This window comes from Adiantum capillus-veneris, chromosome 16, assembly GCF_014529385.1.
Source record: "Adiantum capillus-veneris isolate H3 chromosome 16, ASM1452938v2, whole genome shotgun sequence".
Lineage (NCBI taxonomy): Eukaryota > Viridiplantae > Streptophyta > Polypodiopsida > Polypodiales > Pteridaceae > Adiantum > Adiantum capillus-veneris.
In genome coordinates this window covers 73,359,574-73,385,176 of record NC_140946.1, presented here as the reverse complement: position 1 = coordinate 73,385,176, position 25,603 = coordinate 73,359,574, and the positions used below count along the sequence as shown (strand labels likewise).

The window sequence follows — 25,603 nt, the reverse complement described above, 5'->3', positions numbered from 1 at the left end:
GAAAAAGTAATCATGACACACCGTCAATTTTTTTAGTAATCCCTTTGTGTTTCGATCCTTCCGACACTTGGTGTGCTTTATTAATGTCCTCTCAATCCTCAATGTAGGGAATTCTCAAGGTTGACTCTTCTTTCAAATATAAACAAAGCTCTCCATCATCATCACATCCAACATGAACATGAAGCTCATCCTTCATTTTGTACTAATTCTTCAAATCTAATATACCTAGAGAGTCGTAGGGATTCAAGAACTCTAATGTTGTGAGCAAGTCACTTTGGAGCACTCTTATCATGAAGTCATATACTTCAAGCATACTTTCTTCTTAAACGAAAAATAAATGTTGGAATATAGAGATATGGAATAAGAAATACCTTTGCCACATTATCATCAAGAGGCCATCCTTCACTAAATACATCATCTTCTTCATAGAAAGTTTCATAATTCTCGTCAATACTTTGACTAGGTCTCACATCACTAAACTCCTCGTCAAAGCACTCTTCAAACATGTTAACACCTTCCACATCTTCTTGTGTCCAATCCATCATATGGTGGTGCATATACTTAAGAAGATATTAATGTGTGTGTGTGTGTGTGTGTGTGTGTGAGAGAGAGAGAGAGAGAGCGAGAGAGATATCATCCACAGAGGTCAGATATGACCTATGGGACCAAAAAAAATTATACACTGATTCCTTTTGAGTGAAGGCATGTGATACATATTAGTTAAGGTCTAAGGGACCATTGATATGGTAAACTAAGGAGGGTCAAGTGATGGAGTGTCAGTTTGGGAGTCCAAAACTCTTGGATGACCGCTTTACTACCTCGATAGACCGCCCATTTACCTTGTTTACAAGCTTCAACTTGCTTGCTTTGAGTTTGAGGTGGTTGGTTGTCAGTTCCTTTGCTATCCAAAACCTGGTTCCCTTGAGGAGACGAGGGTGGCATAATAGCTTCATCCGCTCCTTCTTTGCCTTGAAGGTGATGACACAGTGCTCAAGTGGCACACATCTATTTGTGTCATTGATCCAAGAGACTATGTTGGGCTCAATCATGATTGGCTAGAGGATTCGTTGAGCTTGGCGATCGCATCTTATAGTGTGTCCTCATTGGTGCACCAAGGTGATGGAAGTCCCCCAATTCTCACCTTGAGGCTTAGAGATTCTTGTAGTTGGCATTCTTGAAGGGGCCACTTGTATTTTGGTGTCGATCTTCTTTTGATGCCATGTGCTACCTTGTGGAATTTCTTTTGAACACTCGTGATAGATTTGATAAGGGAGGCTTCAACCTCCCATGCTTTTTCAACAGGGTCTGACTCTCTCTATAATTGCGAGCTCTCGAACTTTTGTAGCCGTTGCTTGAGGGATGTGTTTTCCTCTATGAGGATTTGGATTTGAGCCTTGAGAGTGGAGATTCTTGCTTCTTGGCGGGCAGAGGGGTCCTTTCTGGGGGAGGCGACCATAGCAAGGAAGCTTTGTGGGCGAGGTGCCGGTGTGCTCAAGGTGGACATGCAAACCTACGGTTGAGGCTTGTCGTGTTGAGACCTTGGGCATTGGTAGGCCAATTTTGCCTTAAATGGTGTCCTTTGCAGGGCATCCAAATGTTCTGACTATGGGACCTTTAAACTCTTTTGCTTTTTGTCTCCAGGGGTAATGGGTTTGCAACTCCTTGCATTCAGCACTGGTCGAGACTCGACAATTCTGTCTCCATGTGGCAACATGTCTACAACTCTGTCTCCACGTGGCAAAAGGTTTGTAGCTCGTCCTTAGCAGTTCACCAACCGCTAGCGTCTCTTGGCTTTGTTATCAGGAGATAGGGGTAGTGCTCTTGTTATGAGAACAAAGTTGTGGTTTTAACCCCCCAGCCAGGCGCTGTCCTACAGCCTGGTGGGGAGCACACACAGTTGTTTGGAGAAGGCTAGGGCAAATGGAGAGAGAGAGAGAGAGAGAGAGATTGTTTGGATGGGTGTATGCGTGCTTGTGTGTGTGTGTGTGTGAGAGAGAGAGAGAGAGAGAGAGAGAGAGAGGGAGGGAGGGATAAAGAGAAAGCATGATTTTTTTTTCTGCGGCAAAATTACTTTCAGTGCGATGAGATTACTTTTCTGTTTCCTTAATAATACTATTCAATATATTCTTACCCCATTGATTAATTTCTTGAGGAGATACCCCTCAATATCTTAAGCTTGAACATTAGTTTGCTAACTGTAGTCAGCACGCATGCTGGATCATCTTAGCATGTCACCCCCAATCCACCTCGGGGCTCCCTCAAGATGTCCAACACAATCTCGCTTGCGTTGTCGATTTCAAGCAAAAGCAAAAGGGGCTGGAGTGCATGCGCGTGCCAATTCCATGCATACCTCTTTTTCGTCGGACAACACTGCTGAGGTGATCGCTCTATTGTTCGCCATGAAACTTGTCAACACGAGGCTTTCAACACACAAAAGATTGTGCTGAAAATTGTAGTGTACATGACTTTAGCAAAACCAGGTTTTTCCATAAAATTTCTAGCAAAGAACACGATGTTCATTTCCAAATGCAAAGATGATTTGTTTTTGTTTCAAAGATTTTGGTCTATGGCTATAGTATAAGTTTTTGACAATGACCATCATGCTCAAACCCAGCTCTGTACATTAATTTAGTGTAGTAGTACAAAAAGAAATCTAGGTCGCATTATCAAAACCAGATTTACATTGTTGTTAATCTATGCTAGATATTTGCCGCGCTCAAAAAAATTGAGAATCTACATACTATTGCATTTAACTTGTTTAGTTGAGTCTTCAAGGTGGTCACTTCGTAGCGAGAAAATTTGTTCTTCTAATCTCATGAGCTGGACATCGCAACTTTGACGCCGTAATTGTTGACATCATGTTTTAGAGCATCCATCGCTTAAACAAGCTGTGATCGAAGAGAAGACTGGCTGTTGGCTTCATCTCCAATGAATTCCTTCAAAATACCAACCAAAATGTGTTCTGTCCTATCAATTCACACGTCTTTGATTTGCATAAACGACTCATCTGGCTGTGTCTCATCCAATGCAAGCAATTGATTCTCATCCTCTTCCTCCATTGTTACACTGCAAAGATGAAGATGAACCATTAGTTTAAAAAGCAAACAAGAACAAGAAGATGCACAACCGCTGTTGGTCTACTAAGCAATTGTCGTGACACCGATCATGTACTTGCAAGATGTAGTCGTACCCTATGTCTGCATCTCTCACTTCAAGATTGATATCATCATCATCAACATGTGTGGCTACTGGGCTACGAAACACATTAGGCGTGACCAACACTTTCAAAAAGGAGTTGCTACTTGGGGACATTTGACATCTTACCTTTGCCTGTGTTGCCAAAACGACAAAAATCAATATGATCGTGAATGGGAGCTACCATACATCTCGTTGTTAACAAAGATACGAACAATATCTTGGTAGCTCGTACTTGTTGGATATATCATGCATCTCCAAAGGGTCTTGATTTTGCGTAACTACATGCCTCTCCCTTGGTGTGGAGTTATCCACGAGGAAGACAAATAGTATTTTCCAGTCTTTAACATTCTATGCAAGGTTGATAGGAAATCATTGCCTATTGGGTGTTGCAAGTTAAATTTCCAAAACATTAACGCTATGTCAAAAATGTTCATTGGTGTCAAGCAAACCTTGTTCTTGAGTTCGTCGGCACCGTACAAGCTACATAGCTCTATGCCTTTGTTGACATCAACAACACTAATATTGTGCATTACTTTCTGAAAGTGTGGTTTGCCATTTTCCTTTAGACAGTAGCCTACCATGCCTTCAAACGTGTGCATCTTGCATTGTTTTAGTCCCCGACACAACAACATGCCACCTAGAGGTGTTGATTCATCCCATCCCAAATACGCTTGAGCCTCCTCTCTCAACTGCACACAAGCCAGCTAGCGTTTCTCTTTCAAGAAGGATTGCATGCATGCTAATAACCCTATGTCTATGTCACCACCCCCGATGAATATGGTCACACTCACTTTCATCACTCTCTTTGCTGGTTTCGACACATTTCCCTTGCCCCAATTTCGCTTTGGCTAAGGCTTCAGATTTTAATCGAACCATGGTTTGTATCTACAAACAGGCAAGAGCCCTGTAGCAAATTGTACATGCAATCTTGATTGCACAACAAAAGACCAGGATCTTTGGCTCATAGGACAACAAACTCCACGCCTTGGCAAACGGAACGATGAAAATGAATTTGTCCCACAAGCTTCCAACTTTCAACAGTCAAACAAACAAGCGATCAACTCAGCAGCTTCCGAATGAAATTCAACCAACGATATGCAGCCAGAAAAGTAGAAACATGCATACCATCACACAAGCAGGGAGTGGACTTACACGTTGTTGTCTTTCGCATTCCGCCTAACAATTGCGCACTCACCATCATGACGACGGGTCTACTTAAATAAAAACCATAATTTCTTGGCAGCACTACAAATGTCGTTTTCGACCCCGTGTGCTCATGCCACCTCCTTGCAATGCGTTGTGCCACGCTATTATCTGTCCTGCCACACTATGTGCTGGCTGTTTTGGTTTATTTTCTCAACTTCCCCCATCTCGTAAGATTCTTGATAATGAGACCAACTTGCAAATTTGAGACACATACTCAGTTCTTTGAAGCAGCATTTGAGCAAGTGTGTAATGGCTAGCATATTTTAGTGACCATACCTTATTAGCATCTAATTTTAAGTATTACATGAATGTACAAAGACCAATCCGTAGCCCTCTGTCGTCCGAAATCTAAACTAACATAATATGGCGGAAGGGGGAGCCCTTTACACGTGTCAAAATCTGCGACATGAAGGCTAAACTCCAAAACTTAGAGAAGCATCCGTGCACGCGATAAAGAGGGAAAGAGAAAGAGAAAGAGAAAGAGAGAGAGAGAGAGCAAACCGAAGGCGACCGGTCGTACTAGTAACTATTGTGTCGAGAGTACTACTTGTGTCGAATTTAATTTTTTTGTGAGGTGAAAACATAATCAATTCTCATTCAATCTCATTCGATCTCGCTTTTTAAGTTTAAATAAAAACGAGAGACAGCTAGGTAGCTCAAACTTTACTCTATGTTAACCACTAGCTGTGAGACGCGATGCGCGGGGGGCCTCAACGAAGGTGCTGGCCCCTGATCTACGTCGGTTTTCTCTGCATCACCCTCACTGTATACGCCATCTTCAACGCCATATACTCTTCTCTTCTCTCTGCTAACGAGGAGGGCTCTATAGCTGTCTCACCACACGTCTTGTTCTCTAGGCAGCGCCATTGCCGGGCAGGCCCGCTGCTTCCAGCAGGAGAGAAGTATATGCTCTTTGCCCCACATAGTGGCTTCAGCAATCAAGTTGGGGAGCTCAAGAATGCTTTGCTCGTTGCTGCTGCTCTCAACAGGACCCTTGTTGTACCCCCGATCTTCGATCATCATGCTGTGGCTCTTGGTAGCTGCCCCAAGTTCCGTGTCCATGAACCCCACGAAATGCGAGCTTCCGCATGGGCACATATTTCTGAGCTCATTCGCGAAGGCAGGTAGACCTTCACACTCTTGCCTCTCACTGAGTCTTTCTCTTGGGTGCTTGTTGTTTATGTAGTAGAACGTGTTAGCAAGGTCTCTAGCTGAATGTAAGACCATGCTACAATGGAATTTTGCAAGTGAAAGGGGAAGATATATAGGTGCTATGGTCGAATGCCTATGGCAAGCATTGATTCTCAACAAGCAGCTAGGCTTATTGTCAGGGCCATTCGACAAAGCTGCTTATTTTGTGAACAATGTAGGATACCAATGTTGAGCACAAGATTACTTAGTATAATTGCTGCTTGAATGCTTGAAGGGTGGGTATTGAATATCCTCTCTAAAATCAGTTGTGATTTCCAAGTTTTTCCTCTCTACCAATGGGATCGTAACCTTATGGTTAAGGTGGATGTGTGGGTACATAAAGATTAAAGTTTGATACCCAGCAAAAGAAATGTTTTCCTTTCATGTTTCGAAAAAGTTTGTTCATTACTGTTGTGATATTTTATGTGAGGAAAGTATTTCAATTGGCAATGTTTGTGGCTCATTAAATCTTGTCTACAAACACCATTTATTCAGTTTGGATGCATTTTAGGCAATGCCTATGATTTGTCACCTCCATGTATGGTTCCATGTTACATAAGGTGCACAAGTGGGCACCTGTAGGCTGCAATTGCTATGATGTACCTGCCTTATTTGATGAGCTTTTCAAAATAGGTCTGTATCATTCTTGAGAATCTTTAAAGAAAGCCAACTTATGTGGGTGCTGGTTGCAAGTTGTGGGAATTTATTTGTGTGTCAAGCAAGCCAGTTATAGTTTTGATGGTTAAGATCTTGCTTAAATAGCCTGTAAGAATTGAAACCAATCTTCAAGTTGTTTTTATGTCACAAAGACGTTGTTAGAATCTAGCATGTCATGTAGTAATTGCTACCCTTTACCCAAATTTTTCAGGGTATATGCATTAGGAAAGTGTTTCAGTCTCTCCACCTTTCTCAATAAAGTGTTTTGTGCTCTCCAAATTTCAGACTCTAATTGATTTTAAGAAGTTGAGAGTCCGGATTAACCTCTCAATCATAGACTCTGGGCTCTAGAACTTCTATTTTTCGCACTAATCAGCGCTTCTGCTGTTTCTTTTCTACCTGCTTTTGTTGGTGACAACTTTTGTTTCGTTGGCCTGGCTGGCCAGTTTTGGGCTTATGTTTGTGATTTTTCTGGTTGCTATTCTTGATGAAGGCATGGGTTCTACTAGGGCAGGACTTATGAGGTGATCTATTATTGGTATCACGGTAGTAAATACATACGTTTGAGGGTACTGATTGTAGGGGGTTCTGGGTCACTAAATATGTCTTGATGTCATGTGCATGTGGCTCTATGTGCTACGTGGACATGCTACTATTACGTGTTCAGAACCAAGGTTTGTCTGTAGAGTCTAAGGGATTAAGGATCGGCAACTTTGTGAGCTTGTTCGCACGTAGGACTTGCATGTCCAAACAAGTGCACTAGATAGGTTTTTCCATTTCGGAACCCTCTTGTATAAATTTGTCTGTACACATGTTCAACGGGTGTTCTTACACTTTGGTGGGCATTAAGGTCCAAAAACCATAATAAAAGCAATCCCATCTCTCTCTCTCTCTCTCTCTCTCTCTCTCTCTTCCCCAGATTGGAGCAAGTTTGCTAGCGTTTTTGCTCACCCTATCTCCCTCCTTTCTTCCGAGTTTTTGCAACTCATCTCGTGTAGCCATCAACCCCTTCAGTTTGCAGCCATCAGCCCCTCCAGTTCAGCACATCTCTTGGCCAGCGAAGGTGCTCCATCTGCTCCCCATCTTTTTCCATCTCCTTATTTCCATATCTATTGTGCTCTTGTGGAGTGGGTGGTGCAATGTGCAATCACCACAAGAGAAGTCTCACTAGAAGAAAGAAACATAGACTTGAACAATCAACTTCTTCGAGAGATCTTGTTAATCGAAAAATATCTCTTTAAGATGACCATTCTTTCGACAAAATGTGCATTGACGAGGTTCTTTGGAATCTTTCGTGGGTATGGCTTTTAATAGCACGCAATAATTACTAGTTGAGGGTGGAGACCGAATTGAGTAAAGTTGTACTAGAAATGCCACAGTCCTTGCTGTGCACAAGAAAAATGTTGATACAAGCACATGCTAGGCGGTCCCTTTCAAGAGGAGAGGATGAATCTGATGTTGAAATTAAAAAATGCTTGGGCTACAATGAAAAATGATGAAGCAAAGATTAGATTTGGTTTGAATTTCCATGAGAGGAGGGATCGATCTAATGGCCGGCCTTTCGAGACAAATTGTCTTCAAATGCTTTAAAAATTGTAGCTGCATAGGGTTGTGAAAAAAAATGGAGATTTTGACGTGATTTCTCATTACAAAACTCTACATGCAAAAAACAAGGTTTTTCACAACAAAATCCTTGGAAACTGAGGGATGTTGCAAAAACCGTAGCAAATTGAAACAAGTTACCGTGATAAAATCTCTCGTAAAAGCCTCTTGAAGCGTGTCGTAAGGTCTCGTTAACCTGCTAGCTCGGATATTATGTAGGAATGAAGCAAGGAGAGCAGATGGAGGAGACAGACATTGAAAGACACGAACAATAACTCAACATGAAACTGGCAAGCCACTTGCCCAAGCGATAAAACATTGCAGATTATCTATCCTTGGCATAGGATGGCACAATAATCCCTCTGCCCACATGTAAGGTGCAGCGGAATGAATGTTTGAACTTTGATCAAGATGAGTGCTCCGAACTGTGCTCAAGGTTCCTTTACTTATGGAAGGGAGAGCCTTCCGTTCTTTAGTGAGAGAGTGCAAATGACACAAACAAAGTGGATGAACACTGTGAATGGAAGTGCATGGGATTGAGAGATAGAGAAGAGAATACGACACCAGAGACGTTGTAAAACCCTCCTCCGAAGGCCCCACTCTCTATGGCAAGAGCGGTCTACTTATGATTGCACAAATCTCTACAATGCTTGGACTTGCCGACGATGACGACGACGACGACGACGAGACGGCTGAAAACTGAAACTGCTAAGGGCTGAAATCTGCAAATCTTTATCTGCTGAATTCTGACAAAAGTGCCAGATCACTTCGTATTCCAGACTGACTTGACTGAACTGAACCCTTGTGCTGTAGCTTGTCCACGGACACATTGGGTTGGATGTGTCACGTGACATCCCCTCATTTTCAAAGTGAGGTACTGGTACCGAACTGTATGGCGTCGAGGGAGATCGCCAATAGCATCGGGAATCTTGGAAGGGACTCTTCACTGGCCCACTTTGATGTGTGGGTCGTGCTGTACTTGAACTTCATAAAGGTCTGCAATGCTTGCTTCTTTGGGCCGCGCCGAAAGCGACACAAAGTCTTCTGTGGCTCCTCCGATGCTTCATCTTTGTCCATAGTGATGCGTCTACCATCTTGAAGAATCTCTGAGACTGAAAATTTTTGAAACCACTTCCAACACAAAAACATGAACATACCTATTCCATGTAAAGTGACTGGAAAAAATCTCGTCTTTCTAAAAGACTGTGCATGCAATGTAGATGAACATAGAGACGGAATGCCAAACCGTTCATCAAACACATGCAAATACACGCAAACAATGAGGTTGAATCTTGTCGTGCTGATCTAAATCAATCAACTGTGGCAAAACACAATGGAAATGCCCATGCTTGGTGCTCATACTTTCTTGTGCTCTTTCTACAACTGTGTCGTGCCAAGGAAGAGACATGAAATGTGACGTCCTTGAATGCATACTTTTCAGCTTTTCATGAGAAATCCGCATACATCTGTGCTTATTCATGAGTGAATCGTGCTAAACGTACAATATGTCATGCCTAGGAAAAGGTATCACATAAAGATGTTGACTAAAATACAGGAAACGATCACGAATGAAACACTCGAACAATGCGTCCTGACTAATCACTCGAACACATAATACTTCCTGAGAGGGTTCTTTGGACCTAGGCTCAAGAGCCAAGATCAGTTCTTCGTGTTTGATCGAATCTTCCTGTGGGGGTTCTGTGGACCGTGACTCGAGGACCAAGATCGGTGCTTCGTGATTGATCGAATCTGCAATGAGGTTAGCTTCACTAGAGAAAGTATCAACTAACATATCATCCTTGTGAACAATCACATCATCTTCCTGCAAATCATCATGCTTGTTAGAAATCACATCTTGATCATCATGCTTGTTTTTATCATCCAAAGCATCATGCTTATTATCATCATTCGAATCATCATTATAATGCAAATCATGTAATTCCTGTGTGTCTTGCTTTGGAGAAGAAGAGACTGAGAGAGTCTCCTTTTCCCGAATCTCTTCAATCTTCGCCTGCACATTAGAAATGAGAGAGGAAGAATGAACAATGTCCTTGCGATCCAATTCTGTTTTTCTTTCTGTGTACTTGCGATCAAATTCTTTGGCCTCCAAGCGTAATTGCTTGCGCTCACGCTCCATGGCTGCCATTTTTGCTTCGTGCCACGTTGTCATCATGTCCATCATCGTCTTGCACCAAGCCTCCATAGGATCTGATGCAATCCTTGGCGTAGATGGGGAAGGGGAGGGTTAGAAAAACCTCCTGGTGGGGAAAACTCTTCTTCGCCACTGTCAGGCTCACCATCTTCATGCAAAGTATCCATTCCGCTTCGGGTGATGACCATCCACTGAAGTCTTGGGTTCTTAAGTTCACGAGGTTCTTGCGGGTCTTGGGTGCTTGAAGGTCTTGAGGTTCTTCTTGAGCTTGTAATCTGTGTTAGAGAAGGATCTTCTCTCCACCCGAGTTCTGCTCTTTTCCACGGGCGCACCCCCTGGCGGCCTTGCGCTCACACCAAGGTTGCTTTTTCCCACCCCACGTCGATTGGCCGGCCGCTAAGTGCACGGTCCGCTCTCAATGAGTGAAAAGAGGCACAAGGGGCTGGACAAGGCCTTCTTTCTTGGGTTTCCTGTCACTCTTCAACAACACGATTAGGAATCGACACGCCTAAGAGGACTTGGGTTACGTGCGACCGCAACAAGCAAAAAGAATTCTGTGATTCTTGTGGTTCTTTCCTTGAGTGATGCAGAACACTACCAAAGCTCTGATACCAATGTAAGGTGCAACGGAATGAATGTTTGAACTTTGCTCAAAATGAGTGCTCCGAACTGTGCTCAAGATTCCTTTTACTTACGGAAGGGAGAGCCTTCCGTTCCTTTAGTGAGAGAGTGCAAATGACACAAACAAAGTGGATGAACATTGTGAATGGAAGTGCATGGGACTGAGAGATAGAGAAGAGAATACGACACCAAAGACGTTGTAAAACCCTCCTTCGAAGGCTCCACTCTCTATGGCGAGAGCGGTCTACTTATGATTGCACAAATTTCTACAATGCTTGGACTTGCCGACGATGTCAACGACGAGGACGACGATGAGACGGCTGAAAACTGAAACTTCCAAGGGCTGAAATCTGCAAATCTTTATCTGCTGAATTCTGACTCTATGTCGATGGCGACAATGCGACGACGACGCGCTGAAAACGCAGATGCTGAAATCTGCGTTTTCTGGGCTGAATCTGTAAAGCTTGCCGAATTTGACTGTGCGGTGAGGATTTGCTGCGGGAAGGTGAGATGTGAGAGGTTCGGGACTTGATCTGCGACTGCTAAAGGCTGAAAACTGAAAACACTGGTGGTTCTTGATGTTCCGTCGCGGTGAATTTGCAAAACGCCGGGGCTGATTTGCAAACCAGAAACACTAGGGCTGATTTGAAGTCTTCTTGCAAAAACGCTAGGGCTTTTGCTGGTTCTGCTGCTGCCGGATGTCTTGCAAATGCAAATCGCTAGGCTGATCTGTGGTTCTACTATCGCCAGGAATCTACAAGTGCAAAAACGCTGGCTGATCTGGGTTCTTGATGCAAAACGCTAGCCTCGCTGCTATGTAGTAAAAACGCTAGGCCTTGCTGGGGTTCCTGCTGAGAAGTTGCCTGTTGAACCGAAGCTCCTGCTGCCTCTTTTGTCAGAAAGTGGTAGCGCTAGGTTTTTATTTATACAAACTTAGCAAATTTGCCCTACCTACTTTCCAACAAAAGTCAGGTCCAACACTAGGGCTGATTTGAAGTCTTCTTGCAAAAACGCTAGGGCTTTTGCTGGTTCTGTTGTTGCCGGATGTCTTGCAAATGCAAAACGCTAGGCTGATCTGTGGTTCTACTATCGCCGGGAATCTGCAAGCGCAAAAACGCTGGCTGATCTGGGTTCTTGATGCAAAACGCTAGCCTCGCTACTGTGTAGCAAAAACGCTAGGCCTTGCTGGGGGTTCCTGCTGAGAAGTTGCCTGTTGAACCGAAGCTCTTGCTGCCTCTTCTGTCAGAAAGTGGTAGCGCTAGGTTTTTATTTATACAAACTTAGCAAATTTGCCCTACCTACTTTCCAACAAAAGTCACTTAAAAATAATAAGTGAAAAATGTCAAAAATAGGAAAAATAGGCTTATGTACTGTAAAAATGCTACTGATGGGATCTGACTGGAATCTGACTGGAATCTGATGGCCATGCTGTGTGCAACCAGAGGATATGCATCTAATCTAAGTGTCTGGACATGCACGGTCTGCTAACAGACTCACAGAAATGCAAGATCACTTCCTATTCTAGACTGACTTGAGTGAACTCAATCCTTGTCGTGCTGTAGCTTGTCCACGGACACATAGGGTTGGATGTGTCACGTGACACCACAATGGCCTGCTGCAAAGAATCCGCAATAGTTCTACATACCCCACCCTGGATGCCTCTAGGTCCAAATGCAACAGACCACCACGTCTCATAGCGACCACACAAAATTTGACCACACCGTCTAATGCGGCTCTCACAAAGATGCTCCTGTAGCATAAGAATGTCAATCTCACCACCCACAAGGCATCTTTGAAGCTCTTGACGCAACTGACCCCTCTGACGCTAAAAGTGGGGCCCTTCGAATAGCTGCACATTTCATGCGATGATCCTCATGGAGTCAATGGGAGAAAACATATGCTGCAACAGCAGCCAACCTCGCTATCTTTGAGGCCGGTTTGGATGGGGAGTAATCCGCATCCAAACGACCTCTAGACAAGCGCGAAAGAAGTGACTGTCCCGCCCAGGCCCAAGCCGAGCATGCAGCCCGAAGGGCTACATCCTCTGTCCAAGAATCCTCATGTACAAATACATAGCAAGGAGGGCTCTGAGGGTAGCAAACAAATGCACCACAATGTGCCTGCAACCCGCTGCATCCGGAGGCATCATGCTGAACTTGGCAAGTGTTTGCACCAGATTTGTCACCCCTAAGTCTCCTGTGTGGTGTGAGAACTCAATAGCCTGAATTTGGAGCCAGTCAAGAACTATGTGATGGGTCCACTCTGTGAGATCCCTACCGCACAACGGAAAGGAGAAACCCACCGCTGTGTGCAAAGCCTCAATGCCTCTAGTTGCAAGCAAGAGGATGTAGACTCGAAAGCAAGCCTCCTCTAGGTCAAGAGAAGTTACCCAAAAACCGTGTGAAACTGTAGTCGAAGAAGTCCCAGTGTCTGCGAATGTCAAAGCTAGTCAAACCTCTAGGGACTGCTGCAAAAGGAGAAATCTGCACCAAAAAACGGGGCCTCAAGTAGTGGGGCTGTCCCTCTCGAGACACGGCTCGTAGCGAAAGCACGACCAAGAGATCGCCTTGCGGCAAACATGTATCCAGTTTCCTGCGTCCGACGAGGAGTGGTGGAGGGGTCGGGAGATGAGGCTGTGGGCCCCACCAAGGAGAGAGGAGGGACGAGAGGCGAAGGTGGAGGTGGCGGGGGAGGCAGAGCGGTAGCGTCTGAGGGAGGAGGGGGTGGAGGTGGAGGAACTGAAGTGAACGGGGTCTCCTCAGGCGGGTCCTGTTGAAGGGGGTCAAAACGGTTCCCTGTCGGAACCCAGTGCTGTTGAGCTGCAGAAGGTCGGCCACCAAGGGGAGCAGTGGGGCAAGCCTCCCCCTGTTGACGGCGGCCAGGTACCTGCTGCCAACCATCAGCTGTCTGATCGCTAGTCTCAGTCGAGGTACCAGCCTGTGCGTCTTGTGTGTCTAGTTGCTGGGCTTGCTCAACCTTGGGAGGTTGCGCATGCGCTATGGGTCGAGGTCTCCTGCGAGGACAAGCCTTTGCCAAATGGCCCATCTCTCTGCATATGAAACACTGATTCGGGAGGCCCGAATACTCCACGCTGTGATGGAACCAACCCCCACTCACCCGAGGTAGTAGGATGACATTCGGGAGAGTGTGGGTGTCTCGAACCAGAACACGTTCTGAGGGGATGCCGGCCACCTTGGCAACTACAGAGGCTGCCATGCGAGGTGTCTCCAGGACAGTCCCAATCTCTAAGCCTATCCTAGATAAGAGTGGTAGGTACTCCCTCCTCAAACCAAGAAAGCAGACGGAGATTGGAAGGTCTGCCTCCTCTACCAGAACATCTGTAGTTGGATCAAAACCATGCCTCCACTGTCGAAAGTGGGCTCGAACTGCACGGATGGCCAAGGGGCTCATCGCGATGAGCCTTGGACGCCATCTCGGAAGTCTGGAACTCTATCTGATAGTAGCCGAGACAGAGGAACTGAACATCCAAGATCTTGCCCACCTCTGCGAGAAGGCGGGCCTGGAGAAGATCATGCACCTCTCCTGTACTTGGTTTGGTGCCGAGAATCTTGTAGATGACGGAAGTCGCGTGAAGGTGTTCCACCTTTGCTGCGAGGCTCGCTTTCTCTGTTGGTGAAAGAACAAGTCAGATGGTGGGCTCTGCAGGGTCGGGCGACGGGGCTTCTTGAGAGTCCCTTTGAGGTGGAGCATGAGCCTCCATCAATGTGCTGCCATGGAGAAGGGGCGAAGTGACGTCGGCGAACGAAGGCCGCCTGCTGGACCGAGCACGTCGAAGGTGTTGGCGAGACCAGTCATGCAGGACCGGGAGGGGGGGAGTGGCCGTTGTAACAAACTTGGATACTCCAAGTCAAGATTCTACCGCGACAGCAGAGATTCACTTAAAGAACAGTCACAATTTCACAATTGAGTGGACACGGCCCGACGTAGTTCCGTGCGTAGAGATATTGGCCCCAAAGACTGGCGCCCCTTTCGGTATTTCTTTTTGTACTAATCTGTATTTAAAGTACAAGAGAGTGGGTAGGTGCTCACTCTCAGACTCTGCATTCAGATGCTCTGAGAAGTGAGGCCCTGCCCACTTATTTATTGATACAAGGAATGCCCAAAAGAGAGCCCCAAAAGCAGTAGTTCAAAAGCTTCTCTAAATAAAGCAATAATCCCCAAAAGCTGCTAATTCAGCCAGCGTAGATTCAGCCAGCAAAAAGCAAGAAATTCCGTACGCAGTGCCACGTCAGCAGTTTCGCGTTTTGTGCCGCAAAATCCGAAAATCCGTACGGCAGTTCGTACAACCTTCCACGTCAGCCTGTTGGCGCTTTTTATGGAAACTGCCACATCAGCAGTGTGCTTGTCCCGGGTCTACTGCCATGTCACCCATTTGTGACATACCTGTAAGAAATAAAGGCTAAGTGCCTTATGGCTGGCCGGACGAGTGTGAACACCCTCTAGGTCACTTACTCACTTATTCCTTTAATGAATAAGAAAGAAAAAGCCCAATACACAATCGAGGGCTGAACTAACGATCTCTCTCTCTCTCTCTCTCTCTCTCTCTCTCTCTATGCTCTTCTTCCTGCGCTCCTTCCTCCTCTCTCTCTCTCTTGCTTCCACGCCCCCTCTTGCAACACCTTGAGCACCTGCTCCTTCCCCAACAATTGGTATCAGAGCCCGGGCTGCAACCTTCTTTCGTGACACGTGAGCTGAAAACTCTTTTCACTGCTGCGTTTCAGCTTCCCCATCGTTTGCGCTCAAGTTCTGTCGCGGAGGACTCATCTTGTCGCGAAGAACAGTGCCCATTCGTCAAAGTTGACAATTAGGGTTTCAGATTCAGCGCACAACAGAGGGGTTTTACTGAATTTAAGGTGTTTTGACCTCCCAAAGTCAAAATATTAGCTTCATTGGTGAAACAGGTTGCTTACAGGTCAGATTCGCAGGTGTTTTAGGCGGACAGGTCGGAAATTTCAGCAAAACAGTGATTTACAGGTCTGAATTTAGGTCAATTTCAGCGAAGTTCAGGGCTGATTTGATGTATCTCACCTTGTGGACACATTTTGCAAGGTTTTCGCAATGAATGTACGCCAATTTGGGCGAACTCTGAGGGGTTTTGAAGTTCTGAATTTTCAGGACAGCAGGGTTTATTAGCTGATTTTGCACTCATCTCAGCGTGTTTAGCCTTGAGAAACAAGTGCGTTTGCATTTGTCTTTGTTGTAATGGCTTCCGGCAGTGAAAGTGGCAATTTGCTGCACATCAAGAAGCTTTTTGCTGCACATCAAGAAGCTTGAGGGTACGCATAACTATGCCATTTGGAAGAAGCAATGCTACAATGTGATGTTGCAAAAGAAACAGGCGAAGCCCATCAAGACAGAGGGTCAGAAGCTTGCAAACATGATAGGTGAGGAATGGGAAGAGGTGGACGAGTTGGCTCGCTCCACCATTATGCTTTCTGTGTCTGACAGTTTACTTTTCAATGTAGAGAATGAGGACATTGCATGGGGCATGTGGAAGAGATTAGAGGATCTCTATGCACAGCAGAGTGCAGCTAGTAAAGTTTACTGGCTTAAGAAGCTTATGGATCTTCGCATGAAGGAGGGCACGCAAATGTCGGTACACCTCAATGAGTTCAACTCAATTTCAGCCAGTTGACGAACTTGAAATTTGAGATTGATGAGGAGTTCAAAGCTACTTTTCTGCTATGCACACTGCCTGAAAGCTGGGATACTTTCCGGACAGCTTTGAGCAGTACCAATACTACGTTGTCTTACACGGATGTAGAGAGTTCTCTTCTTATGGAAGAGATGAACAGGAAGAACAATGCTTCGGTGACTGCTTCTAATGCATTACATATGAGGGGCAGATCCCAGCAACGGGAGAAGAATGATGGGAAAGGCAAAGGGCGTAGCAAGTCCCATAATAAAAAGGATGTGGAGTGCCATCATTGTGGCAAAAAGGGCCAAACGGGAATGCTATGCGTGGAAGAAATTGAAGAACAAAGAGGCAGATGCTGATGCTGATGCAAAAGACACTGGGAAAGCCAAAAAGAGCTCAGTTGTGATTGAAGAGGCGAATGTTGCCTCTAGTTATGAGAGTGAGAGTAGCAATGATGTGCTTAATGCATCTTCCTTGTATGCAAAAACTCTTGTCTTGGGCTCTGATGAGCATATGCACATGTGGATACTTGACTCAAGTGCTTCTTTTCATGTAACTCCACACAGAGAATGATTCTCTGATTACAGGGGTGGCAATCATGGTAAAGTGCATTTGGGTGATGACTTTGCATGCGATATAGCAGGCATTGGCAGTGTGCATTTGTCTTTTGCAGATGGTATGCCTTTTGTGTTGCAAAATGTGTGACATGTGCCACAGTTAAAAAAGAGTCTCATTAGCACTTGTGCATTGGATGATGTTGGCTATCACACCACCTTTGGTGATAGCAAATGGAAAATATGCAAGGGTGCCAGGATTGTTGCTAAAGGTTCCAAGAGTGACACTTTGTATCCTTTGTATGTTTCTAGTGCTTGTGACCATGTTGTCGCCGTAACCGAGTAGCCGAGTGTTTCTTTGTGGCATGGCCGATTGGGACACATGAGTAAAAAGGGAATGGAAACTCTTTCTCTGTGTGGGTATTTGCCGTGTTTGAAGTTTGCTGATTTTTCACATTGTAAATATTGTATTTTTGGCAGGCACACTCAAACACCGCATAATAGGGTTCTTTCTTCCAAGTCTTTACAATTAGACTTAGTACATTTTGATGTATGTGAGATGCCACAATTATCGTTAGGCGGAAAGAAATATTTTGTTTCTTTCATTGATGATGCGACCCGCAAGGTGTGTGTATCCAATTCGCTTAAGGAGTGATGTATTGGATACATTTAAGAAGTTTCTTGCATATGTTGAGAACCAAACTGGCAAGAAACTCAGGTCTTTGTGCTCGGATGATGGGGGAGAATATGCGTCAAAAGCCTTCCAGGACTTTTGTGACGTTAAGGGCATTAAAAGAGAGCTCACGGCTCCTTTTAACCCTTCCCAAAATGGAGTTGCAGAAAGACTGAATAGGACTATTCAAGAGAAAGTCCGTTGTATGCTGTCACATGCTGCGTTACCCCATAGTTTTTGGGCAGAGGCTGTTAGTACAACCGTTCACTTGATTAACAGGTCACTGAGTAAGACTTTGGGTGGGAGAGTGCCTGAGGAGGTGTGGTCCGGCAAGCCACCCTCATATCGACATTCGAGAGTGTTTGGTTGCGAGGCTTATGTTCACATCCGGAGTGAACTATGCACCAAGCTTGACCCCAAGTCTTGTAAATGTATTTTTCTAGGATACGGTGAGGATGGTGAAATGGGGTATAGGTTATGGGATCCTGCAATGAGAAAGGTTATACGCAGCAATGATGTCATCTGCAATGAGAAATGCATGCATAAACAGCCCATTAGGACCGAAGAAGTTAGGAGGGTTGTTTTTCGGGAAGATGTACCTTATGGACAGCCAAGAATGCCCAATGTACAGCAGCGTTTTGAAGCTGAAAATGGTGCTGAAAATCAGCAAGAAAGTGTTGAAAATCAGCCCAATGAAGTTGCCATTGATGCACCACAAGTTGAGGAGCAAGAGGATGCACAAAATCAGCGGTTCAATGCAATGCAACCAGCTGAACAGCCCGCTGATTTTGAGGATATGCAGGCTGAAAATCGACCTGCCATGGATCATTGGGTGCGTAGATCTACTCGGGAGACTAGGCCTCCTGATAGATATGTTCCTTCCATGGACTATGTAATACTTACTGACTGTGGGGAGCCGTCTTGTTATAAAGAGGCTATTGGTAGAACGGACAGTAAGAAATGGTACAAAGCAATGCTCTCTGAGATGGATTTCTTAGAGAAAAACCATACATGGGACTTGGTAGATTTGCCAAAAGGGGCAAAAGCATTGCCATATAAGTGGGTCTACAAAAAGAAAGTCACTGCAAATGCTTCTTCAAAATACAAGGCACGTTTGGTTGCAAAAGGGTATAAGCAGAAGCATGGTGTTGATTTTGATGAGATTTTCTCTCCTGTAGTAAAGCTTACTATGTTGCGGATCGTTTTAGCCTTGGCTGCTGCTCTGGATATGGAATTAAGGCAAATGGATGTAAAAACAGCTTTTTTACATGGGATTTTGCGTGAGATCATATATATGATGCAACCTGAAGGTTTTGTGGTCAAGGGCAAGGAGAAGAAAGTATGTAGACTCAATAAAAGCTTGTATGGATTGAAACAATCTCCGCGTGCATGGTATCACAAGTTTGATACTTTTATGAGATCTCAAGGATACAAAAGAAGTAATGCAGATCATTGTTTATATACAAAAAAGGCAAGTGATGGAAGCCTCTTATTGCTTACCTTGTATGTAGATTATGTGCTTTTCTTGCGGGTAAAAACGTCAAAGAGCTTGATGCATTACAAAACAACTTATGAGAGCATTTTGACATGAAGGATCTTGGTGATGCAAGTCATATTTTGGGCATGCGTATTTTTCAGATAAGGTGTCACGTGACACATCCAACCCTATGTGTCCGTGGACAAGCTACAACATGATCGGGGTTCAGTTCAGTCAAGTCAATCTAGAATAGGAAGTGATCTGGCACTTTTGTGAGTCTGTTTGCAGACCGTGCATGTCCAGACACTTAGATTAAATGCATATCCTTGGTTGCACACAACATGACCATCAGATTCCAATCAGATCCCATTAGTAGCTCTTTTACAGTGCATAGATCTATTTTCCCTAATTTTGACATTTTTCAATTATTATTTTTAAGTGACTTTTGTTGGAAAGTAGGTAGAGCAATCTTGCTAAGTTTGTATAAATAAAAACCTAGCGCTAGCACTTTCTGGCAGAAGAGGCAGCAGAGCACCTTGCTCAACAGGCAACTTCTCAGCAAGACCAACCCCCGCGACAACTCTGGCGTTTTCTCTCAACAGAAGGCCTAGCGTTTTTGCACCAAATCAGCCAGCGTTTTTGCACTTGCAGATTCCCGGCGAGAGTAGACAGCAGATCAACCCTAGCGTTAGCAGATTCCCACAACAACACAACAGATTTCCTAGCGTTAGCAGATTTCTCCGCAAGGTCAGTTTTCAGTCCTAGCGATTTTGGTTTGCAGATCAACCTCAGCGTTTTTGCAGATCTTTGCGACAGATTCCGCCCTAGAACCAGCGTTTTCAGTTTTCAGCAGTCAGACATTGCAGAAGAAGTCCCACACCTCGCAGATCTCACCTTCCCGCAGCAGATCCTCGTCGCACGGTCAGATCCAGCGTAGTTTGCAGTTTCAACCCGGAAAACCCAGATTTCAGCATTTGCGTTTTCAGCGCGTCGTCGTCGCATCATCGCCATCGACATAGAGTCAGAATTCAGCAAATAAAGATTTGCAGATTTCAGCCCTTAGCATTCTCAGATTTCAGCCGTCTCGTCGTCGTCGACCTCGTCGGCAAGTCCAAGCATTGTAGAGATTTGTGCAATCATAAGTAGACCACTCTCGCCATAGAGAGTGGGCCTTCGGAGGAGGGTTTGACAACATTCTGGTGTCGTATTCTCTTCTCTCTCTATCTCTCAGTCTCAGACCTTCACGCACAGTGTCTATTCATTTTGTTTGTGATCACTTGCACTCTCTCATTAAAGCACGGAAGGCTCTCCCTTCCCTAAGAACAAGGAACCTTGAGCACAATTCGGAGCACTCATCTTGAGCAAAGTTCAACATTCATTTTGCTGCACCTTACATTGGTATCAGAGCTTTGGCAGTGTTCTATATCACTCAAGGAAAGAACCACAAGATTCACAAGATTTTTTTTGCTTGTTGCGGTCGCACGTAACCCAAGATTCCTTGGGCGTGTCTATTCCTAATCGTGTTTTTGAAGAGTGACAGGAAACCCAAGAAAGAAGGGCTTGTCCAGCCTCCCCTTGTTCCTCTTTTCACTCATTGAGAGCGGACCATGCACTTAGTGGTCGGCCAATCGACGTGAGGTGGGAAAAAGCAACCTTGGTGTGAGCACAAGGCCGCCAAGGGGTGCGCTTGCGGAAAAGAGCAGAACTCGGATGAAGAGAAGATCCTTCTTGAACACAGATTGTAAGCTAAAGAAGAACCCAAGAACTTCAAGAACTTAAGAACTTCAAGACCCTCAAGACCCCAAGACCCACAAGAACCTAAGTTCCTCGTGAACTTAAGAACCCAAGGTCACAGTGAATGGTCATCACTCGAAGCGGAATGAATACTTCGCTTGGAGGTGATGAGCATGAGAGGCGATGAAGAATTTTCCCCACCAGGAGGTTTTTCCGACCCTCCCCTTTCCCCATCTATGCAACGAGTTGTACCAAATCCTATGGAGGCGATGGTCAAGTCAATGTTGGAGATGATGGCACAACAACAAGAAACGACTCGCGTTGCGATGGCACAACTTGAAAGAAAAGCAGAACAACAAGAAGCGACTCGCATTGCTTTGGAACGCGAGTGCGATGCACGAAAGGAAAGAAAAGCACAAAGGAAGGAGGAAGCCGAAGCAAGACGAGCGGCCTTGGAGGCCGATTGTGAGGTTCAAAGAGACCTCCGCACTCAAGAATTGGTTCGACAAGTCGCATCACCAAAAATTCATATAAACCGAAGCTTGTCTGAAAAGCTGTCTTGTAGACTTCTCTTGGCACGATTCGGATTTGATGATATCCGCTCTTCAAATCAATCTTGCTGAAACAAGAGGATCCCTATAGTCGGTCAAGAATATATCATCGATCCTTGGAATCGAAAATCTGTTCTTGATGGTGATTTTGTTGAGAGCTCTATAATCAATGCACATTCTCCAAGATCCGTCTTTCTTTAAAACCAACAACACCGGAGAGCAATAAGGTGAAGTACTCGGTTGGATAAGACCCTTTTCCAAGAGGTCTTTCACTTGGTTCATAATCTCTTCATTCTGGGCTCGGCTCACACGGTAAGGTGGCCGGTTCGGTGGTGTGCTTCTAGGTATCAGATCAATAGTATGATCCTCATGTAAGGTGCAACGGAAGTGAATGTTGAACTTTGCTCAAGATGAGTGCTCCGAACTGTGCTCAAGGGTTCCTTTTACTTACGGAAGGGAGAGCCTTCCGTTCCTTTAGTGAGAGCGTGCAATGGACACAAACAAAGTGGATAAACATTGTGAATGAAGGTGCATGAGACTGAGAGATAGAGAGAGAAGAATACGACACCAAAATGTTGTCAAACCCTCTTCCGAAGGCCCCACTCTCTATGGCGAGAGCGGTCTACTATTGATTGCACAAATCTCTACAATGCTTGGACTTGCCCACGATGACGACGTTATATTTCCTAGAGCTTTGTTCCACTGGTTTGTCATCTATGGCCCAGAGTTCCATATTTTTTGCCAGTTAGGCTTCTATGTTTTTGGTTGTGGGTTTTTAGGGGAGGTCGGGTAACTGTGCGAGTTCCCTATATAGGGAATGGGAGGGTGCCCACCCTTGTACTATCAGTTTTGAGTATCAACAGTGTGAGCCAACATTTTGGGTCAGTCTCTCTCCAGTGTTTCTCTCTAGCAGCATTTTCTCTCTCTATATGAACAACTCATCCTGAAAACGTGAAGTAAGCCACTGAGCCTGTCACGGCATGATGACTCCTCTATCCACAATGGCATACTACTAGAAATCCACAATAGATATGCATACGCCTCCTTGGGATCCCGTAGTGCCAAAACCAGCTGACCGCAAAGTCTCATATTGTCTACCTAGAAAATACATCACTACACCAGATATCAGTAAAACTATGCACATCCTCCCTGTAGGCCAGTGTGTAGCTCTTGTATCAAACGACCTCGATAGCGTATCAAACGAGGTCCCCCAAGTCCTTGTACATCTTATGAGACAATCCTTAGGGCGAACCTGAGAAGACTGAGGCTGCTGCAACAGTGAAGGGCACAGTGGCTTGGATGGGAGTAATCTGTGTCGAGTAACTATGAGACTGTGATAATCCAGTGAGAGACAAGCTTCCTAAACGTAGCCCATGTGCCTTCGCCTATTGCGAAGAATCCTCGTATATAGCTTAACAGTTTGGCCTTTTAGGCGCGATGGTTCTTTAAGGATCCTTTATTTCAGTATAAAGCTTTGACCATGGAAATTTCAGTAGACCGCTCTATGAGTGATTGGGTGTATTTATGGAGAGTCCCTTTATTTACTGTAGTCCTGAAAAAGCCGCATTGAGAGGTAGTAAGGCTTAAGCTGTTAATATTAAGGAGATAATATGAGCATAGATGGTTCTGACACATTGTACAAAGCATTCTGGTGGGTCTGTCTATTTTAGGCCATCTAGTGTTGAGGCTACGTAGGGATAAGTTTATAAGTTTTCCAGATAAATATTTGGGCTTAGGTCTGCTCAAGGAAATGGGATGGGCGTATCGTTAAGCCAATTTGAAATATACTAATAGGTTTGCTTGTGGACACCGTGCCACCATGTTTTTACTCCATCGCTATCTCCTTACAACGAGAGTTGACGAGGACAACAGCCCCAACCAGTCTGTTGGCGATGGCTATGGTCTCTCGAATTGTTCGTGTCACAGATGGTTGATTAGTATTTGCATGAGGTTCATGGATAGAAGACAAAGTCTCCCTGCAGAGCATCATCTATCATCATATTCCAAGTGGCCTTCTTGACCCATCCTGCCCTCATAGCATGCCACAAGATACACAACCACATAAAACGTAGAGCCATTATGCAGATTTAGGTGGCATTATCTCTGGATCAAATTATTGCACCAGCAGAGGACTTCAGTTTTCTAGACCCTTATATTGAAGTCATGCTCCAATCACGGGGTTCTGTGCTAGGCTTATTTGGTCTTGTGTGCCTATGACCTTTTTGCCTCCAGACCCACCTTGTGCATGACATGGAGCACTGTCTCTTTAACTGAAGCCTTGATAAATGGTCCTTTCCTTTGTTAATGTGTGGTGTGTGCTAAATCTACAAGATTGATGATAAATGTGGCTAGAGCACTCCTTTCATGAGATGATGGTTATTTTTATCTCAGGTATCTCGCCATTTCCGATGTTCTTGATCTCTCTTCAGTGGTACCGCTGGTCAAGCTTGTCGATCTCCGCATCTTCTTGTTGCTTTGGTGTGGAGTGAATGTGTCATCTGCCTGCTCGGGTTCTTTATGCAGAAGCTTGGCAGCTGACACTTCAACCTGGGGGGGCTCATTGGAAAGTTGTGGTGCATTGATATCAAGGCCGGGGGCAAGCCATGAAAGCTGTGTGTACGGAGTGGATGAAGATTGTAGAACAACTATCTGGGTACATAAGAAAGAGATTCTAGATTCAGATTTAAAAGAGGAAGCTGCAAGCATCTTGAAACCAGAGGTCAGCAACAAACTGAAGGGGAAGTATGGCCGAAGAAAATTCAAAGAAATAGTGGAGACTCTTGGCAATGTGTCACAAGCTAGCAAATATCAAGTGCTGTCCTTTGGGAGTTTGTTCTCTTCAGAGTATAAGGGCAGTCAGCTACATGTTGATATTGAATCAAGCAAAGACCCAATTATTAGGAGCCTGGTTGAAGCGATGAAGTACATTCCTTTTACGCCCGCAATCGTCAATGCCGGAAAGCTGTACGCCAGGAATATAGTTAGGAAACCTTTCTTCTGTGCCCAATTGAGACTTCTTGATGGGCAATTTAAAAACCGCTGGGAAAAGACTTTTACTAGCTTGAAATCACAGTTGAAATTGGCATGGGGACAGCAAGGTGAGTTGCGGGTCTTGAACGTTTTTGTCATGACTGATTTGCCACGGTCGAATTGGTCGAAGACTTATCTTGGTGAGCTAGATGCAGACAAGTCGTATAAATTGCATACTCTTGATGCCAGTAATCCTCTGATTCAGGAGACTGCAAGTAAGCTTGCTGAAGAGGACTATGGCTTGCTCTCAGGTTATCTTCCTCCTCACAAGGCTACCCAGACTGAGCTTCAATACCCGAAACGTTTGTGGATCCACCCAGATATTCTTCTTTTTGTTGAGGAGGTGATATGTAGTTGTGCAAGCTTAGGTTTTGTTGGTACATCAGGCTCCACACTAAGTGCAAACATCTTACAGCTTAGATTGGGAAATACTTGTAAATCTAATGTTCAATAGAATCCTTAAGCAGTATCCCTCCAAGGAAGAAAATGGTTGTTTTTTGCAATGAAATGCGTGTGTGTGTGTGTGTGTGTGAGAGAGAGAGAGAGAGAGAGAGAGAGAGAGAGAGAGAGAGAGAGAGAGAGAGAGAGAGAGATGCCTTTAGTCAGGTATTCATCCATAGGGGTCCTTCACAAGGTCCCCTGTTTGCGGGTGGTTTGGCATGGGTCCTACAAAGGCCAAACCCTGTTGATAAGCTAAAGCTAATGAATGGTCATAAGGGCATAGTTTTGGACTACTTACTACAAAGATTTTAAGGAAATAGAAACACTTTTTGGCAGCTATGAGACGCAAGAAATTGAGAACCAAGGACTACTCTGGGTCTTTTTTGTTTTGTTATGGGATGATCGTTACTGTATATTGATCTTGTGCCCTTGAGAAGTTTATTTAATAACAAGATTTGCGCGCGTGTGTGTGTGTGTGCGCGAGAGAGAGAGAGAGAGAGAGAGAGAGAGAGAGAGAGAGAGAGAGAGAGAGAGGGTTGTAGTGTCATAGAAACAGTTCCAAGAGATCTCAAATAATATGAATCTATCCACATGCACACACACACACACACACACCGGGGGGGGGGGGGGGGGGGGGGGGGGGGAGAGTATCGTCCTTGGGAGGTCCACAAATGACCCATGGTAGCAAAACATGTGTACAAAAGAAATTGAATAACTAAGGGGTGGTGTTCGGCAGTGTTGTAGAAGGCTTGGGAGAGTGAATCTTGTATGATTGCCTTTTCTCCATAGTAGACCGCTCGCTTGCCTTTGGCTTGCGTCACGTGTACTTTCTTGAGCTCTCCACCTTTGTGTTTGAG

The 25,603-nt window shown here is 44.9% G+C and overlaps 1 protein-coding gene across 1 annotated transcript; it reads left to right on the top strand.

Moving 5' to 3' along the window:
• Window positions 1-5,071: 5,071 nt before the first annotated feature.
• Window positions 5,072-24,792, top strand: LOC147439276 (O-fucosyltransferase family protein). The gene is made up of 2 exons (XM_086485142.1): window positions 5,072-5,528; window positions 23,667-24,792. Exons 1-2 carry the CDS (start codon window positions 5,101-5,103, stop codon window positions 24,757-24,759), a joined length of 1,521 nt encoding a protein of 506 aa, XP_086341268.1. The 5' UTR covers window positions 5,072-5,100; the 3' UTR covers window positions 24,760-24,792.
• The last annotated feature ends 811 nt before the right edge of the window (window positions 24,793-25,603 follow it).

Coding starts and splice junctions, on each gene's coding strand:
- LOC147439276 (XM_086485142.1), top strand. CDS start 5,101: ATGCGCGGGGGGCCTCAACGAAGGTGCTGGCCCCTGATCTACGTCGGT. Junction 5,529..23,666: donor GAGCTCATTCGCGAAGGCAG/GTAGACCTTCAC, acceptor TTTTTATCTCAG/GTATCTCGCCATTTCCGATG.